We start from the raw sequence: 20,512 nt of genomic DNA, 5'->3' as shown, positions 1-20,512 counted from the left end.
AGATTTTCTAAATTTCAGTGCTGCAATAGTGACTAGAGCTACTATTTTGAAGGAAAAGTGACTATGGTGCCTATTTGAGCCAAAAAATATGGCCCAAATCAGCTATTTGGTGATCAGTTGTAAAAAATGGCAATTATTTTAGTGAAAACTACCAAAATTCATAAAATATCCTTTTTTTCTTTTTCTTTTTTGGAGTGAAAAAGTTCTTTAAAAAATTGAATATGGGTCATTCTTCAAAAATTGTAACTTTTCTGTCGCACCCCTTTTACAGTAAAAACTTGAACGAACAATTCATTTAACAATGATTTTTAATTTCATCAAAAATATATCTATTTAAACCTGCTACAAATTTTTGAATAATTTTTATTGTAGTATATTTTTGATTCACAACATGTGAATTCTCATCTCCGTGGCGTGTCACATACCTTGTGTGGCTGTTTATGTTGCTTAATAACTTGTTTAATTAAAAGTATATATTTATTTATTGATTATTCCTTTATCAAGTGTCGCAAATACTAATTGTTTAAGTATATTTAATTTTTTAATATTGTGTTTTAGTTCGTTTTAGTAGGACAAGAAGTCATGTCACACAATAAATTATCACCTCCGTTACCTAAAAACAAAATGCCATTCCTCATCAACACGTGGCAGTAATGGCATCAAATTTTATTTTCCATGATACAAGGGAGCCCCCTTGTTTATTTTCAGCCATAGTTGAAGTTGTGAGATTTCTGTCAATGGTTATTCGGATTTCTCACCTCCGTGAACTTGAATTTCAGGAATATAAATTGATGTGAAAAAAAAAATGAACATGTTTTCATATGCCTAACATGTGCAGATTGTAGCAATGAAGAAAAAAAGAAAATTTCCCCTGAAAAATGTATCTATTAGTCCTATATTAATAGAAAATTCCCCACCTCCGAGAATCTCACCTCCGTGAGACGTTATCAATGTCATTATTTATGAGGTGAAAATAATGATGGAGGAGAAATACATCAACAAAAGGCATTCTACCAAAATTATAAATTGCCAGTATATCCTCAAATTTACTAAATACTATTTTTTAACATACATTTGAAACTACTAATTAAACAGTACTTTTATTAAGAGAGCTTAATATTATGTTCCCACTAATCATTAAAATAGCTGATTGTTTGCACAATTAACAAAATTACTACTTAGACACTAAATTGGCCTTGATTTTGAAATATTAAAAGTTTTTCTTTTTTTTTTTCTATGAACGAGGCATTTTTTATTTTATTTTTTTAATTTATGAGTAAAATAATTGGAACTTAGCTGGGCCATTGTTTATAGTTACTTCTAGTAGGTAACACTTTCATGTAGGAACAAAAAAAAAAGAAAACAAAAGGTTTCGAAATTGAAAAATATTTGCGTTCAAAAGTTACGTTTTCTGGAGAATGACCCTTATTCTCTTTTAAGCTTACCTTTTATATTCCAAAAAAAAAAAAAAAAACCCTGAAAGTTTTTATCATTTGTTTTTTGAAAGTGTTTGATAAAGCAGGAAAATAAAATGCAATAAACATATTCAGGATCAGAAATGTTATGCTTATATTTTTGTACAAAAATTTTGTTTTCGTGATCACAATTTTTGTAAGGAGTTAGTTTTTGCAATTGTGATTTTTACTAAGAACTACTTTCTGATACTACTATTTTAATTAACCTTTGTTTGCATTCCTAATGTCAGTAAGGTTTTGCTTTTCGATTTTTTTTGTAACCTTAATGCCATGGCTGCTAGATCAGATTTTGAATTCAAGGAGTTGGAATGTATCAGTTTCCATCCAAGTCCGCAATTCTGCCTGCCATTACTTCAGAGTTAGAGTCTTGGAGTCGGAAACTAAAATTCCCAGGGTCTGTGTGTGTGTGTGTGGTCGATCATTATTCCCCCGACTTCGCAGCCTTGCTTGTTGCATTTATTTTTTAAAAACAAGTGCTAATATTTATGTGATCGGAGCTACCATGAATATCCCGTTTCTATTTCTTTTTATGCACTGGTGCTTTTACCTTACCTTTGTTCTTCGTTAACAGTCAGACAATGAGAAATTATTCCAGAAAGTGTTGGTACTTGTTTCTTTAGTGTTCCTTTAAAAGAGTTGTACTAAAGTCTTTAAAATGTTTTGTAAAGTTTTTTTTTCAAAGTGTTTATGGAAGTTTTTTTAGGTAATTTGCCTCTCTTATAATTCTAGCCTCCTACTGTGTGTGTTTACATACTATCAGGGTTCGAAAATATATTTTAAAAAATATCAAAAATATCTGATATTTTAAATTTTGATATTTGTCCAATATTTTGAATCGGCACAAACTAAAATCTTTAATATAGTAAATGCATCCTCAAAACAATCTTTATTTTCTCATATTATTATTTCAATATGTAGACTTAAAATTAAAGTTTCTTTCGTTATTTGTATCTTGCGTTTCATTTAACATTTATATCAATTTAATGGAGTTAGTTTAGCATTAGCCATTTTACTAATTTTTCTTCTGTTACCTAGTTTTACACAGTTATTTGATTCAGAAAAAAAAAAAAAAAATGCATTAGTTGGTGCACAGTAATAAGACATTTTTTTTCTGACCAATGTTTAATATTTACCAAGGCAGTTTTAATATGAATTAAAAATTGTTACATTATACTAATAATTTTATAAAAAGTAATAATTAACAAATTACACACTATCAATTTTATGAATATAAAATAAAGAAGGAACATTATATTACTTTGTTATATTAATGATGTATTAATATGTCATAAAAATATAGTACATAACTTATTGGCTATTTTTAATAATAAATGAACAATTTTAGTATGATTAATGTAGTTTTTACAGTAGGCGCTGCTTAATGTGATCACTTTGGGACAAATATAATTTGATAACAATAACCGACTGATAACAATAACCGGAAAAATTCCAGGAGGCACAAAATAATGATTTTTTTTTCAAATTAAGGTGCATTTAATTTGGCAACCTAATTAAAATCACAATGACTCAACTGAACGCAGTTTTAAATTATAAAATATTAAATTAACAGAATGGAAGTACAGTCAAACCTTGATATCTCGAACCTCCTTATCTCGAAACCCTTGATGTCTCGAAAAAAAAAAAATTCCCCAGTATTTTCTATAAAATTCCTATGTATTTTCCATAGTAATCTCGAAATTTATTTTTCGAAACCCTTGATATGTCGAAATATTTACACAGAAGCAAGTTTCAATTGTCGTTTTTCTTTGGCAACTTTTGTAGTAAAACCAGTTTCAGAGACAATTGCTTAACGTTTTTCATCCCTTTTCTTGGAAATATTGTGAATAGGGGAGTGTTGGTATGAGAGGGGAGATGTGTTGGTATGAGGAAGGTGCTGTGTTTCCTCCAGAGTATAGAATCTTTGTGCATTTATTGTCCACTTTGAGGAAAGGGGGTTCGACTTTTCATCCATCAGTTTTCAAGTGAAAACGGAAAATGCGTTCCTCATTTTCATCATTTTGCTTTTTTAACTCCTGCAAAACGTCTGCTGATAACTTTTTGAATGTGGGGTTACTGGTTGAAGATAAAATTAGAATTTTTAAATTTTTAGGTGAAAAAACCAAGTTGAAATTAATGTTCATTTCAAAATGTCATCCTGTGCACTTTCGACAATAATAAAATTTCAAATCTAGTAAAATATTGAAGACTACTTTATTGATCGTAATTCAAAGTGGTCCCATAGTACATATATTAATGCATATTGCGTACGTGTGTGTAATTGTGAGAGTTACTAGCGTAATTATTTTAAAACCTTGATAACTCAAAAACTCGATATCTCGAATTTTTTCCCGTTCCGAGAGATTTGAGATATCGAGGTTGTACTGTATCTGAATTATAAAAACTTAAAGCTAAATTATGCTATTTTTATTCACATATTAATAGGTGAAGTAAAAATGACAGTTTTCCCTGACATTCGTAAACCCAGTTTCAAAGCACATTCAGATTTTCTATCTTTTTCAGCATGGTTTTGCTTGTTGTTTAAATTTTAATTTAACTTCGCTTTGTTTTCAATCTCGACACAATTCTTTAATAGCTTACAAAATAATGGCAACAATAGAGGTCCTACATCAATGCCTGCAACATGTCCAGCGACTGAATTTTTTTAGGTGCAAAAGAAAGTATTTTTAGGGGGAGTCTGTGGTCACTAGGGGCGAACTTTCTGTAGCTTCATTCCTAGAAAAAATTTGAACTGCTCCTGAAAGCCACAAAATGCTACACAGAAAGTTAATCTCGTCAGGGTTTGCTACATATTTCTGTTAATTGAAGAACAAAATTGGGGAAAAAATTGAAAGATTAAGAAAAAGTGATAACAATAAACAAATACGCTTATTACTATGTCCAACTTTTTTAACGTGTGTTAACATACAAGTGTTCCGGGACTTTGTGATTCTGATAACATTAAGCGAATGATAACATTAACCGTGATCACATTAAGTGGCGCCTACTGTATATTGAAAATACCCTAGTTGAAAAAATAAATATCCAAAATATCATGATAGTATTTTCAAAATAAATATTGGATATACAATTGTGATATATGTCATGATATATATACACTGATATATATTGGTAAACTCTGCATACTAGACAACCAAGATATATTTATTAAAGTATCATTGCATTAATATGACATAAATGCTATTTTTTTAAAAAAAATTGATATTTTCTGCACATGATGACTGTTTATCATATTACAGGCTATTATTTAGTAGCCTGTAGTATAAAAAATAATGCAAAGCAACTATTTCTAGCTGCAGAGCTCAGTGGCAACCCTGAAATTTTAGAGGATACCAGTTTATCTATATTTTTACACATCCTTTTCTTCGATTCAATTGAGAAATTTAAATTAGAACATAATTTTTAACACCAAGTTACAAAAATAGTGTCCATGTTGGGCCGAGTAAATAAATATAGTCATTTTATTAAAGCATCAATAACTCAAGAGCTACAATAGCAAAAAGGCTTCAAAACAAAAATATTCAGAGTTTGCTGCTGATCAAAAGTGGCAAAATGATATTAGGAAAACTAGTCCTGAGAGTAGGGGAAAAGCCAGCCCATACGCAAATTTTTCGGTTAGTTGATTGCTGGGAAATTTGTTATATATTGAATGTATTTAGGTTGCAAGCAATGAAAAATAAAAGTTGTAGTACTGATGTTCCAGAATAGAAACCAAATTTGCAATTGTGGAAATGAACCTGTTTTAAAAATTGCAATTTTGAGAACTACATTTTGTAAGTTTCAGGGATTGCAGAAACAAACAAAACCCAGACACAGTTTTCTAAATTCTATGTTTCAGACAATATAATTGTCAATTTGCTTAACTAATCTTTTAAAACTCTATTGCTATGTTTAGCAGTATTTTTAAAACAATGTTTTCAAAATGGTGTTAGTTTGAAGAATTTTCAATTTAACTAGTTGAAACAAAAAATGCCCAATTTGAAATGAGTTTGAAATAAGTAATACAAGATTATAAGTTTCTTTTGTAGTCAACTAGTCGAAAAGCTTTTCTTGAATAAAAGCAAAATTCTTAATCGCTAATTCAAACCCTTTGCAGAAGACTCAATCTTGAAAATGACGGTTGTAAGAACAAAGAAATCCAATACAACAGGAAGTAAATAATATATTTCTGATCGTTACAGTTGTTCATTTACTTTATTTTTATTTTCCTCCATCTTTAAATGTAATTCCAACAATTTCAGAACAACACAGTTTCTCTTTGAAAAATAATCAATTTCACTAGTTGAAAAGAAAGTACAGTATAACCTCAATTTAAAGATTGTCTAGGGACAGGAAAAAGAAAAACTTATAGTTTAATCAAGAAAATCGTTAAATCGAGGAGCATAAACATCAATGCCGTTAAAATCCAGCCCAGTGAAATGTATCATTAAATTGAGGAAATTGTTAAATCAGCTATCGTTTAATCAAAGTTATACTATATTACCACCAAAATAAATAAATTGTAAATAAGTACAATTTTATGTTTCTTTTTAAAAACATATAAATAAAAAGAAAGAAAAAATTGTTGCTATTACGCCAAAAAGCATCTAGACTAGTTGATGAGATTAAAATCACTGAAATCCATATTTTTGGCAAGAATCTTTTTTGTTCCTCCTTTTTTTTTAAAGCAACTAATTGTTCTTTTCCTTTTCCTTGGACATGAACAACATGTACATGAAGGGGTAGGGGGACAGACTAAAGCTCCATCTTCGACTTCAGAGGTGTCCGAAAATGTCCCCCCCCCCTTTTTTGGAGGTTGTGCAAATTTAAAATAGAAATTCTTTTTTTCAATGGTGGATTCACTGCACTAAGTTGCTATTAATATGTAGCCTTACCTGAATTCAAAGTGGCAACATTATCACAGGTTGCCAAATTGAACTGATAACAGTTCAATCAATCTAAGCAATGAGTATTTACCAGAAGCTTTCAAAGGGCAAAATCCCGCACTATATTTTAAATTGCTTGGAAGTTCCAAACTTTGCAAGCATTTCACACAATTCTGTGCCCTATTTCAATTTCTGATATATGATTTTATATATTCATTCCAGCCCCCTGCAAAAAATTTTCAAAGCTATCACAAGAAAATATAAAAAATAAAATCTGAAACAGTTATTGTTATTCTCAATTTCATTTCAAAAATGAAACTATTGTTATTAAAAAACTGTATCAACTATTGATGTATCTGTATCTTCTTTTTTAAAAAAAAATCAGTTTCATCAGCCATCACCGTGACACATTTTGCTGCATTTACTTCTTTTAGTATCTTCCTTATTGACATTTTCACAAAAAATATTAATTAAATGATATTAATATGTTTGCATATTGTACATTTTCAGAAGTGACTTTAGATGTTTTTGATTTCTGAATTGTCAGAAAAAATTCTTAATTTTTATAAACCATGAAATTTTCCATTGTTCACATTCTTGTTACTGTCACTTCCATTCGTAATTTTTCCAAAATGAAAAGTCCCTCTGAGTACAGTTTCTTGATTTCCGCAAAGTATATGTTTTTTTCTATATTCACTAGAGGGCTCTGCCTCCTGCTCGCTAATGCTCACCAACCCCCGAAGATTGCTTCGCAATCTTATTTGATTCGCAAAGATTAAAATCGTCAATTAGAAAGAGCACCCCTTCCCCGGATTTCAAAATAACTTGTACCAACTTGTAGAGCTGTAAGGCCTAAGGGGCTCCTGAGCATTGCAAAACTGATGTTTTGTACTTTTGAATAGTTGCTTTCATATACATGGTCTTTAGTAATATATTTTGCTTTTTAGCTTGGTGCTTGAATTGAGTTGAGCCTAAGATTTTCTGTTAAAATTAAAATCTTTAAAGTTTGTGAATAAGAAAGAAGAAACATGTGAATCGAAAAGATGTAACTATGTAGAGGTCAAGATTCACAGTGGCCACGAGCCGACCTAGTTTAAAAAAGTGGCGACCTAAAAAAACATCCTCAGTCGCCCCCCCCCCCCTCTATTGTTCCTAAAAAAAATCTTTGGATGAACAGGAATTATGCACAAACTCAGTACGGTGAAAGAAAATAAATCGCTTTGGAAGCATACGCCTGAGGATAAACACATCAATGAAGATCGTTTTTTGACCAGAACGGCATTGCTTTACAGTTACGTGTGAAGTACAGATGCCATATTTGGTCACTCACAAGATAGAAGTAGGTAAAGTACTTAAGTGCTTAAGTTTGCAAAAACAAAGCAGAATTTGATGTTTATTCAAATGCAAACTAATGAAAATAACACAAATGTGCTGTAAAGCATTTTATTTATTTTTTATTATTTAAAACGGTTTTCTTGAGAAATGAAAAATTTTGTATTTAAAATTTCATCATATCCTTATTACATTGGACGCTAATGTGCTAAAACTATAACAGTTCAATTAAATTGACATTTAATGAGGATTTTACATTTTATAATTATTTTTATGCTACAAACTCAAAAACCTGAAGCTTAATTTTTAATGCAGTCGCCATATTTGATCACATCCAAGATGGAAGTCGACAAGATTCTTTAAGTGCCTAAGTTTCCAAAAATAGAATTGGATGTCTATTGCAATACAATGTAAACTATTGAACATTCCGCAAAATGTGCCGTATTCCCCCCCCCCCCCAAATATTGAATTATTTTCTTGAAAAATGCAAAATTTTTTCCTTCAAATTTTATTTTCAGAATATTTTATCTGTATTGCTTCAGACGCTAATGTGCTAAAGACAGACTCTTTCATTGAAATTATTGTTTTGGAGGATTTTTAATTAAAATTATTTTCGTACCTTAAATTTTTCGCGTTCATGTTTCGTCATTTGCAAGATGGAAGCAGACAAGACTATTTAATTGCCTAAGTTTCCTGAAACAGAATTGGATGTCTATCTCAGTGCAAACTATTGAAAATAACATAAAAAAGGCCAGATTTTTTTTTCTTTTAAATAATCCAGAAAATAACTATTTTCTGAAAAAGTGAAATTTTATCAGCAAAATTGTATTTTTTGTAAATTTCATTCAAGATGCAGTTTTTGCCGGCTTTTCATTAATTTATATATCTATTTAAAAAAAAAATGCAGGTTTATAACTTTTAAAACGTAATTCTGCAAAGTTCTATTTCTTTTTTTTTTTCAAAAATGTAGTAAAAACTCCTCTCCCACAGTGGTGGCCATCTTTTTTGGGTCTAATGGCCACTGGCCGCTTAGAAATTTTCTGAACTTGACCTTTATAACTATGGCAACTCCAAATAAAACATCAATAATTTTAATGGAGATGATATTATTCAAACTTGATTTTTAAAGACTTGTAACTTTTTTTTTTCTTTGGAGATAGAAGCTTAGTTTTTTGACCATAGAAGAACCAACGTATCTCCTTAATTTTGCAAATCTAAAATAGCCGCTTTGCACTGTAGGGGGGGGGGTATTTGTCTGGAATTATCCTTAAATTTTAATGCATAATGAACAATTTTCGATTTTGTATCTAATGTTTCATAATTTTAAAATTTTTTGCTGACACCTTGTTTTTTATCTGTGGTTCTCAACCTGGGGTGCATAGAGTTATTTCAAGCGAGGGGTGAGTTTATAAAAGTTAAAATAAAAAGTAAAGCAAACAATAATTTATTCAATTTTGTGATCACATGTGAATAGTAAATGAGTGTTAGCCCTGTCATTATTAATGTTGTGAAAGTGACTAATGCAGCTTACTCATAAAAATAAATAAAGGTATTTATTTATTTTTATTTTTGCTTCTTGAGTTTCATATGAAGCAGTGAGAAGAAAAAGGGTGTAAGTGGGCACTTTCAAGTTTTGAGTAAAACATGTTTAAAGTTCCCGTCCTAAGTAGGCTTTCATTGAAAAGTTTTTACAAACCACGCTGCATAGCCAGCACCTACTCAGACTATTAATACTATCTCTTGCCCCAAAACAGGGAGGAGGTTCATCTACCATTCATACTGGTTATCTCCAAATTTTTAATTTTTGTATTTACATTCCTTTTGCTTCTCATTGCCTCATGTTCTAATAGTAATATGTTTAAAATAAAGTTTTGTGTAGTAATGTTAAAATTTGTGTGTGAAATTATTTGACTTTTTGCTTATTAATTAGTTTGTGCTATCCAACCAGCTCCATTGTACTACTTAAATTAATCACGTATAGATAGGGGTTGAGGGGAGATGGGTCTTACCTCATATCAGTATTCAATGGAGGCACACAGCCTGAAAAGTCGAAAACCCCTGTTGTATATGATGTTTCTTTTATTGATTTTATGTTTCTTTTATTGATGTCATGTTTACAAATGTTAATTAAATGCACTTTTTTTTACAGCTAACTTGGTGGAAAGAAATGATTCCTTTAGATCAAATGACCATGGATGATTATGTAGACTACTTCCCTGACAGCCCGCATAATGTTTATAAGTATCCAAGTTTCTGGCCTCATGACGAACCTCCCAGACCGGTTTTCCCTTATCCACGCAAGGGAGCAAGTCATTAATAAGTTGGAAATAGCTATTTGAATTAAGAAATTACTTGCTGACTTATGTAGAAAGTAAATAAAGAAATAAAAGAGTTTGTAATATATTATACTACCAGATTTTATATTTTATGTCTATACTGTCAAAATACTATGAAAGCACTTATTTTTGTGAATCTTTTAATTTTTGCAAGCCTGTCGTCATCACAAAAATGTAAGCCTCACGGAATATTTCAAGGTTACATAGATGATCAACTGTTGGTTCTGTTCAAATAAAATTCACAAAATCATGCATATCTTCATTTTCACAAAAGTTACTGTTCCCGAAAATAAGCAAAAGGATCTCATCCCCCCCCCTGAAAGTCTCCGAAGTTATTGCATCTCCTATAGTTTATGCAATTGTATTAAAATTTTGTTGCTGTTCCTAGAAAAACTTGAAAACTCTGTAGTGGTCTGTTGGAAGGTTTTAACCGACTCTTAACAAAGTATTTTATCGCGAAAACAGACTTTTTACAACATTTTTTTATCTGATAAAAAGACATTTCACAAAATATTGCATTATGAAAAAGAGCCTCTAACAATATTTTTTGTTTTAAACATACCTTTCATGAAATTCTTTTTCTAAAAAACGAAGCATTAAAACATATTTCACAACTCTACCGTAGGGTGATTCAAAAAAACTTTTTCTCAGCTAAATTCCTGGACACTCCCAAATTTTTTAGACTTACTAATAGTATTATGCTGTAAAAGTTTTGGCTTCTTACTCAAATTTTGAGACTGTGCTTAATGGCCCCTCAATTTAAGATTAGCCATAGCATAGAAAATGTCACAAATTTAGAAACATTTAATTTCCCCTGCTGTTTTTTTGTAAATTATTTTATTGCACTGTATGTGCATAATACTCGTGTACATTATAATATGTAACGTTATTTTTTTCCTTTCAATGTATTTTTTAACCCCTCTCCCCATACTGATGAAGTTAGGGGGAGGCGGTTGAGCACCCTCTTTTAGTTGATATAGGAAGTTAAAATTCTTCCAGTATATTGCTATCTACAAGTCTAAAAATATTGAGGGATGTCCTGGTATCTAGCAGAAACTTTTTTTTACATGTATTTTTAAACCACTGTACTCTACCTATAAGAAAAAAACTATGCCTGTGAAGTTTCATATATTTTAGTTGTTTCGCTCCCTCCTGTCAAAATTATTTGCTAATTCTGAAACCAGTTTGTTACTGTTTCTGTCAAACTCACTCATTTTAATTTATGATATAAATTCACCGCTTGGACATTCTTGGATCATTTCATTCTTACCATTAGTTTAAACCTTGCTTCTTTTGTATGTAGAGGACTTGTAGACACATCAGTTTACCAAGTGTGTCCAAAAATGTTAGTGGGTAAATATTTAACCCCTCTTCTGAGGAGTGTAGCATAGAAAAATAGATTGAGTTCACCACTTTTCTCTTAAGAAGATCCTAATGAAGAGTAAGTATACATTTTTAAAGACTTTTTAAGCATTTTAATTTTTAAATGGTTCTTTCAGTGGAAAATGTTTGGTTTTTAGAGCTAATTTATTCTTTCGCTTAACCCAATAGCTAATTCCTTTTTTAGACTAAACTTTTTTCGGAGTACTTGCTAATATATTGCCTACTTTATAGGGGGAGGGAAGCTGGAAAAGTTGGAAACTACTGGGACAGTAAAACATGCAAAATTGTTACTTAATTGTTCCTTTTTTTACTTGTTTACGACAAAACCTCTTAATATCACTTAATAAGTACATCGTCACGCTCTATTGTTTTGCTTATCGTCTCTTATTCTTGAGATTAGAGGCTTTGCGTGCTCAACGACTAACTGGACTTCTCCGCAAGATTCCCTTTTCAATCTCTCATCTTTGTCAGGATTTCTCATTACCACAGTACAGTAAAACCTGTAAAGTTGACCGTCCTTGTAAGTTAACTGCTATTTTCAGGCACAGAATTATATCTTATGTAATTCAACCTCTATAAGTTGACCACCTGTTTAAGTTGACCACTAAAGTAGTGCACCACAAGTGGTCAACTTACACAGGTTTCACTGTATTCATTAAGCAAAGTCTTTCCATTGCATTGTATTGTGTCTGTCGAAAGAAAATAGTTCATAAAAAGCTAGGCAAAGTACTAGTTAAAAACATTTTAATTGTTCTTTTTACTAAACCTTAAATTCTACTGTTTATGTATAATTTATTGGTAATATAGATTTGTGTAATGTGAGATCAAAAATTGAATGTTGATAATACAAGTGGGAAAGCTACCCCCCCCCCCAGCTATAAATTCAGCATTTTATGCATGAATTTTTGTTTATTGTATACATATATTAGCTTGAAAATTTCAATCCTCCCCCCCCCCCCAAGTCTATTACTAGTGGAGTGAGAATCAATTTAAATTAGTTTTGAATTAAATTGAACACTTTACGTAATTGATGAGTAACCTTTTTGGGATGATTGCCGATATCTGGAGAAAAAAAATATGCGTACCACTACCAATTTATCCATCATACGTGTGTTGTGGTACCACGAGTGTTTCTTCTGTGTCTTTTGTGCGCTCGGATCTTATGTAGATTGGTAACTATGTTTTGCCTTCTAATCTGAAAGATATTTCAAATTAACATTTTACTGCTACTGTAGGAGTAACTTTGGGACAGTGGATAATTATTAGTTTACAGGGTTCTGTGCGGGTCATACTGCTTTGGGTTCAGTCTGCAATAACATCTGCTGAGTAAACTTGTATTGTACAGCTACCTGCTGGCAGTTGTTATAACCGTATTCCACTGTGTTTGTTGTGACTGCAAAGTTATTTTCTCCATTTGTTTTTCAAAATTCTTGTTATGGTGAAACTTTAGCTTGCGCCTCAAGAACTGTGCTCACCAAATTACATTCAGGTCTGTAATAAGTTCTATAACCTCTATTCTACATTGTATATTTTCATCTGTTCTCGGGGTAACTTTGGGACTAGAAATTTTTGAAGTTAAAGAGCTCCAAGTTTACAGCAATTTCTTTGGCCTTGGTTGACAAAAACTAAACTTTACAAAAGTGTTAACTGGTATTAGTTAAACTATCTGTTAAGTATCATTTCAAAGTGCAGTTTGAAATAATATCTAATCTTGAGTCTTGCCCAATAAGTAGAATATATTGTTCTTATGACCCGCTTATTATAATATTCTTTGATATACAGCGGATTCCCGTTACAAGGAACTTCAAGGGACCTCAAATTTTGTTTGTTGTAGCAGATTTGAAGCAATGTACTAAAAATAAAATCGGGACTGAAAATGTATTTCGTTGAAACAAATTTTGTTGTATTGGTATTTGTTGTAATGGAATTTCACTGTATACTCATTTCTCTTGTTGTTTCTAATGTAGATAATGCACTTAGTTAATAATAGTCGTGTAACATTAGTACTAAGTCATGTTTCCTATTGTTTTTAATGGGGATAATAGCACTGTTCCAATGTTATCTCAATCAATGGGGTAAGATTGGGATGAAATAAAAACTTTTTCTCTACTAAAATCGCTACTAGAGTTATTCTTTTACCTTGTCTTGCGTAAGAGGAATACAGATATATCAATGAATTTTTGAGTTTTACTTTGAAAATAAATTTAGGAAGATCTTTGAAAAATGTCCCAAAATTACTCCATTTTACGATATCATGTTCGAGCGATTGACTATCTTGTCGGAATTTTTAAGTTGTACGTTAATACCAGTTTGAACAATGGATAACATTAAAAGTTTCTTCCACAAACCCAAATAAAATTCTGCTTTTACAGATCGTCTGTATACTGCAGAAAATTAGTCTTTAGTGAAGAAAGCAGAATTAAAAAGAAAAATTTATTCTTTTTCGCCGGAAAAGCTTCAAAATATGTACTAAAACTACTACAAGAATTTTACCATTTTGCAAATAGTAAAATTGCAACACATAAAACCTGACAGTTGAGCCTTTTCGATCTTCTTTAAGAAAGAAATGGCAGCCTAATGGTGGGAATAATTTAAATTTGTTCTAGATGGCCTCAGAAACTGCAAAATGAACTATAAATTATTTTTCAATTAAAAACAAAAGATCAGTTAGTCTGCGTGTGCCACTGTTAATACTTTGTTCTGCCATATCATGTTACATGTGCCATGGGGTGGCCATCCCTGGACGATAGCAAGTTTTCCTAAACTGGGTTGTAGCTGAAATTTCGAGGCTTCGTGTGATTGATTTAAATAGTCTACCGTTAAGGGAGTTTTTCTTTTGCTCAAATGACATAAATTTATTTTTTTTAAACTTTAAGTCCGCCCCCCCTCCCTGAAGTACTTTTGTTTTGATAAGTAAAAACGCTTTTGTCGGAGAGCCTGTTGCTGGTTGTCACTTTTGTATTTGATATTTAGTGTGTGACTTTGAAGGATTTTTTTTTCCCCTTTTTAAAATTTACTGAATTGATCTTAACTTTACTGTTTATTTAAATTGAAATACCTTTGAAAAAAAAATATCTCGTTGGGGATAACATATTTTACTATTGATATAGGCAGTGCTGTAGTTGGAGGAAGGGGGGGGGGGGGGCAGTCTCCGAACTGTTTGGGTTTGTATTTTGAAAATAATGCAAAGGTAATGAATGTATCAGTGGGGTGCGCAAACCCAAAATCCAAAAAGAAAAGAGCCCCCCCCCACCTCTCCCAAGAAAAAGAGAAGAATTGCAAATGTTAACCTTCACAATGACATGCTCCTGATTTTTTTAAAGGAAAGTAGTATGAGAAGGAAACTCAATTTCTATTTTAAGTTATTACCACAGTTACGTTTCTCTACACACTCAAGAATTAGTACAATCAAAAAATCAAAGCAAACATCAGAACTTGATTTTAATGGAAAACATAATCTCAAGAATCATAAGTTGCATTCACGTTTGCTCTCATCTGAAACTAAATGAAAACGAGCTGATGTGTGGTGCATCACATGACTTCCTTTTACGCCAATTTAACGATAATAGCGCCTTGGAGTAAGCAAGTAAACACTAAATATTTTCATCCCTAGGTTCTTGCAAACCGAAGCAAAAAAAACGTTTTACACAGATTTATTTCCCCATTATTGGCAATTTTAACATGATTCAGTGGTTAAATCTTTTAATATCACCAACATTGACCAAATTAAAACCAAATTTGAAAATTAAAAATAAAATAAAATGCCAAATTGGAGACAAAACTTGGCGGCCAAAAGCTTGGCGATATATTGCTAAGTGTTTGACAAATTGTAACACTACTTGGGCTAGCATTGAAATTAACAATGAGTTCCCCCCCCCAAATTGTGTAAAAGACCCCCTTAGGAGCATCCAAATGCAACCAAAAGGGAAGGTGCACAACTAGGCCCCACTAGGAGTCTACGTACCAAATTTCACCATTCTAGGCCATATCGTTTTTCAGTTATGCGAGATACATACGTACATACGGACGTCTCGAGAAAACTCGTTGTAATTAACTTGGGGATCGTCAAAATGGATATTTCGGGTGTCTGTACGTTCCTAGGCATATATCCCTGTGTGGTCGGGTCGAAAAAAAAAACTCGACATTCATTCGGGGTTGAGCAAAATGAAAATTAAGGCCGATTTTTGAGTGAAAATTTTTTCGCGGATACGAGACTTTTTTGTAAAAGGAAGTAAAAATAAGTGAATAAATATATCAAACGAGTCGTCGTAAATTTGCCCTGATATTTCCAAACTTCAAGAGAATGTGAAAGTTCTATATCTTCAGCACCAAGTTTGATACACCGTTGATGCACCAATTTGATATCGTTGCGAGGTAATTACGTGTTACCTATAATGCCTTTAATTTTCACTCATTTAAAAAAAGTTTTTACAAATAGTCGATCATGAGATGACAGTATTTGCCACAGGCTCAGTGTCCCTTCTGAATCTTGTTTATGGACATGAATGATTGCGTTGTAATTAAATTTTCTAAGGCCCCTACTAAAAAAAAAAAAAATACGAGTGTATATATACAGTGGCTCCCAAAAGTGTTCGTACACTTTGAAATTTTTTAGTAAAACCAAAATAACTCGAAACTGAATTCGAATATCAGGTCCAATATTTTTTCACATCATTCCTATGTTATTCTAAATACAACCCATTGGTTTTTTTAAAAATATTGACGGATTTTCTTTTTGAAATGGGTCAGAAAACGAAGAGACAGAGAAATAATACGACACAAAAGTCATCGTACACTCAAATATTTTCGAATTAATTCATGATTAAAATTATCATATGCCGTTTTATTAATATTTTTGCATTATGTTGACCCTTATAAGTCATTTGGCTTTAATTTTTTGTTTATTTATTCCTTAATATTGTGCTTATTACAGCAAAATGGCTGGTATTCGTAAAACACCACACAAACACCATTCAAAATTTGATTTTTTTCCCCACAGTAGTGGTAAATTGGTTTGAAATGTCTCTAAATTAGTTAATTTATTTGTTTGTATAGTAAAGTGCTTGATAAAATGCTTTAAAGAAAGGAATCGGACCGAAAACAAGGTAAGAAAAGGCCAACCGGCAAAGTTGAAAAAACGTGATCGGAGATTTAAAGTTAAAAAAATTGTGAAAAATACACATTTGAGTGCTGTAAAAGTTTCTGAAGAGTTAAATGAAACATTTTACATTTAATTTTCACCTAAAATTGTTCGCCAAGTTCTCTGATTAGCTGGATAATATGGGACCTCTTCCTGCAGAAATTTTTTGGGTCGTGCGAAAAACAGAAAGCTTACGCTTTTCGTCGCAAAATCAATGATAAATAAGCTAAAAACGTTTTAGAATCACGTCTTACTTACAGATAAAAATTAATTTTAACATTTTTGGTTAAATTGTTGTATAACTGTAAGTAGAAGAAAAAATTAGGAACTTAATCTTAAGAACTTATTTGGATCAGTTAATGAGGACGGTGGAGGTGTTCTAGTATGAGGGTGCATATCAGCATCAGTACTTGGTAGTTTGGAATTTTTTGATGAAATAATGAATCATGCTGTTCCTTTAAATATTTTAAAAACCAATTTTCAACTCTTAGCCAAAAATTTGGTTATTGGAAACAACTTCGTTTTTATCAAGATATTGATAAGAAGCACACGGTTTTCAACGTTTGCGTCTAGTGCCTCGAAAATTGTCCTAAAATTTAGAAAATACCCCCTCAATCTCCAGATTTTAACTTAATATAACGTATTTAGAGATATCTGCTGGCTAGATTATGAAAATAGGGCTTTAAAAAGAAAATAGAGCTAGAAACAGTAAGACTCGAAGTGTGGTTCAACACTTACTGAGAAATTACGCAAAAAATAAGAAAGAAAAAGAATGAAATCTATTCCCAGATGTTTAAAAGGTGTTATGAATATTGTATAATATTCTACTAATTAATAACTTAATCAAAAGTTTGATTTTTTAATAATATGTAGACATTTTATAAAGTGTACGAAGACTTTTGTGAGATAAAATTTGCGGCACTTTTTGGTTTTTGATTTTTTAAAAATTAAGTTATAATTATTTTTTTTAAAATTCTCATGCAGTTTTGTTTGAAAATTGATCATAGATCTTACAATTAAAATACCTATTCCGAAATATTAATTCTAACCAATGGATTGTTACCTATTTCGTTGAAAGTCGTAGGTGTACGAAGACTTTTGGGAGCCACTGTATATATATATACGAGTCGACGCATCAGCTTAAGATTAACCAATTTGGATCGGAGCGCGTGTTGGAGTGGTTGTCTTTCTGGCAGCAAGCTATGGAAGTTGCAACCTATTAAATGTTCATATTTTGACTGTTGGATATTGTTAATTGACCCTCAAAACTAAAAACTTCACCATCGCCGAATTTTAAAACACCGTGATTGATTTTTAATGAATTTTTAAAAATCCACGCGCAAAAGTGCGCTCTTCTGAAACGTCACGAGCTTACGTCACAGGGCACTAATGGGAAGCCTACCGCCGAAGATCCCTTGTTTTCGCTAGGGACATTTTGAGCGCGCTGATATTATTTTTTAGAAATTCAATAATTCTTTTGAACACACTATGGAGGCCGATTCGTTAAAGCACAATCTAAATAATCTTCCTCAAGTAACATCAATGATGATATTCGAATATTTCTGAGAGGATGAGAGGTTTAATGTTCCAGAAACGCGAAGAGATAAGCCTTTTACGTGTCGTGTTCGAAGTAAACTGCACATCCATCGGCTTCTCCCGTATCGGAAGAGCGCATGACGTCACTTCCTGTGCCATTTGAAGTCACAAGCGCTTGAACTTTAAAATTAATTTAAATAAAACTACTTATCCAGGGTACGTACGCTCCGGGAAAACCTGGAATTGTCAGGGAAAATGAAACAGCTAAAAATGTCAGGGAATTTTCCAAATTTGCCCCTTAAATTTTTTTTTCCCAGGGAATTTTGTTTCATGAGATCTTCCTTTTTATCTATTTTTCCTAAATTGTAAAAATTTTGAGGTAAAATGAAACTGGCAATTAAAAAAGTGACGACCCAAAAAAACTTTCGCAGCCGCCATTTTTGTCTCTCAATAGTTATCAAGAAAATAATTCCTCGGGGGAATTGGAATTATGCACAAACTCAACAGGGAAGAGGACAATTTACTGCTTCGGAAGCACAAGCCTGAAAATGGGGGTGGGTGGATCTGGGGAAAATCGTTTTTTTTTTTAATCGGGAAAGTCTTTTAAGCTGCGTGTGAAACGTAGTCGCCATTTTTGGTTACTCACAAGATAGAAGTTGACACGATCCTTAAATGCCTAAGTTTTCAAAAGCAAAACATAATTGGATGTTTTCTTTAATTGCAAATTAATGAAAGTATCACAAAATGTGCTGAAAATTGTTTTATTATTATTATTTTAAATAATTTTCTTGAGAAATGAAAATTTTTTTTTCTTAAAACTTAAGAGCCATTGTCTGTAAGGATCAGGCAGGTTGTGATTGTTGACATTTTTAATTTTTCTCATTTTCACATATGTTGTTCCTTATTATGAATGTAATGGTGTGTGCAAAATATGAACTTTGTCTGCCTTACCGTTTTTGGGAAATTAAGTTTTTAAATTTAGGGGGCGTGGCACAGTTTTGCGTGTTTTTCAAATTTGCAGTTTTTAAAGTTGTTGTTGTTTTAAGTGCCCCTATAATGTCATGGATTTTTAAATTCTATACTATTATATGGTCTTCTTAGATACTATTACAGCTGTCACACCGGTGTCATTACGAGGGCGACGACCACAAATTCCGTTTAAAAATGACCGAAAATGAATTTTTTTACTACATTCAATGCCAATTTTCTCAAAGCGCCTTCATGATGACACCAATGTTTTTACATAAATTTCTAGCTACACTTGCATACATCAAAAATATGTAATAAAATTGGGTGTCACTATAAGGGCGCCAGAAGATATTGGAACTTTTATGTGATAGATTTCACAAAAATGCAAATGTTTTAAAATCTAACTACTACTCTCGCCATCATAGCAGAGATCTGAAACTAATTAAGTTTGATAACTAACATGTTCGTCTAACATATAAAAATAAAAAAATCGGTGTCACTCCTATTATTTTCGGAAATATAATCATTCGAAATTAGTATGTTATGGAGTTATTTAAAAAAAGACTTTTCTAACTCGAATGGCTTTTTTCACGGTTTGTTTTAAACTTTAATATAAAATTACAGTAGTGACACCTAAAATAATATGTTTCTAATGCTTTTTATAAAAAAAAACGTTATAAAAAGCATTAGAAACACAATGAATCGATATAGGTACAGATTGACGTATTGTGTAATGTGCATTATGGCTAAAATAGTCGTACTAATGTTCATATTTTTTCAACCATACTAATTTTTTATGTGTTATTTATATTGAAAATGCAACTATTTATAACATAATGTCTTAATTAGTGATGAACGTAATGTATTATATAGCGAGCATTCAGAATCTGAAACAGAATTTGAGGATGACGTAGACTAAAACAAAGAAAACATAAAAAAATCAAATCACCCAGTTTCAGAAAGACGGTCATTTCTTATTGATATCTGGTAATTTTTGTAGCAATAAAGCTTGGGAAAACATGGTATCCCGGAGAAATAGTAGAAGTTGACCCAATTTTTTTTGCAAGTAAAGGTCAAATGCATGGCAAGAGGGATTGGAATAAATAAATTTATTTGACCGGAAAAAAGGCGAGTATTGGTATGATAATCTAAACATATTATGCACAATAGATCCACCTCTTACCCATATCAAAACGAGCATTTTTCTATTCAAGATAAAGACACTCTTTACTGCCCAAAGCTGTTTGTATTAAACGTTGCTTCTTTGTAATAAATTAAAAGTAAATATGGTCAAAACACTATCTGGGTGTGATAAGATTAAATTAACAAAAAAGATTAAATTAAAAATAATAATGATAAATGAAAAAAGTGCACCACAACATACTAACTTCGGATGATTATATTTTCAAAAGTAGTAGGAGGTGACACTAATTTTATTAGTTCAAAGTTAGTAGCACT

At 31.6% G+C, this 20,512-nt stretch overlaps 1 protein-coding gene across 1 annotated transcript in view; it reads left to right on the top strand.

Moving 5' to 3' along the window:
- Window positions 1–10,096, top strand: part of LOC129226148 (ATP synthase subunit d, mitochondrial-like) — a 30,670-nt gene extending 20,574 nt beyond the window's left edge. Inside the window, exon 5 of the mRNA XM_054860749.1 lies at window positions 9,840–10,096. Coding sequence (XP_054716724.1) covers window positions 9,840–10,007 — 168 coding nt within the window. The 3' untranslated portion in view covers window positions 10,008–10,096. The remainder of the gene's footprint in view (window positions 1–9,839) is intronic.
- Window positions 10,097–20,512: the final 10,416 nt, after the last annotated feature.

Source organism: Uloborus diversus, chromosome 7, assembly GCF_026930045.1.
Source record: "Uloborus diversus isolate 005 chromosome 7, Udiv.v.3.1, whole genome shotgun sequence".
Classification (NCBI taxonomy): domain Eukaryota; kingdom Metazoa; phylum Arthropoda; class Arachnida; order Araneae; family Uloboridae; genus Uloborus; species Uloborus diversus.
This window is presented reverse-complemented; position numbering and strand designations above follow the sequence as displayed.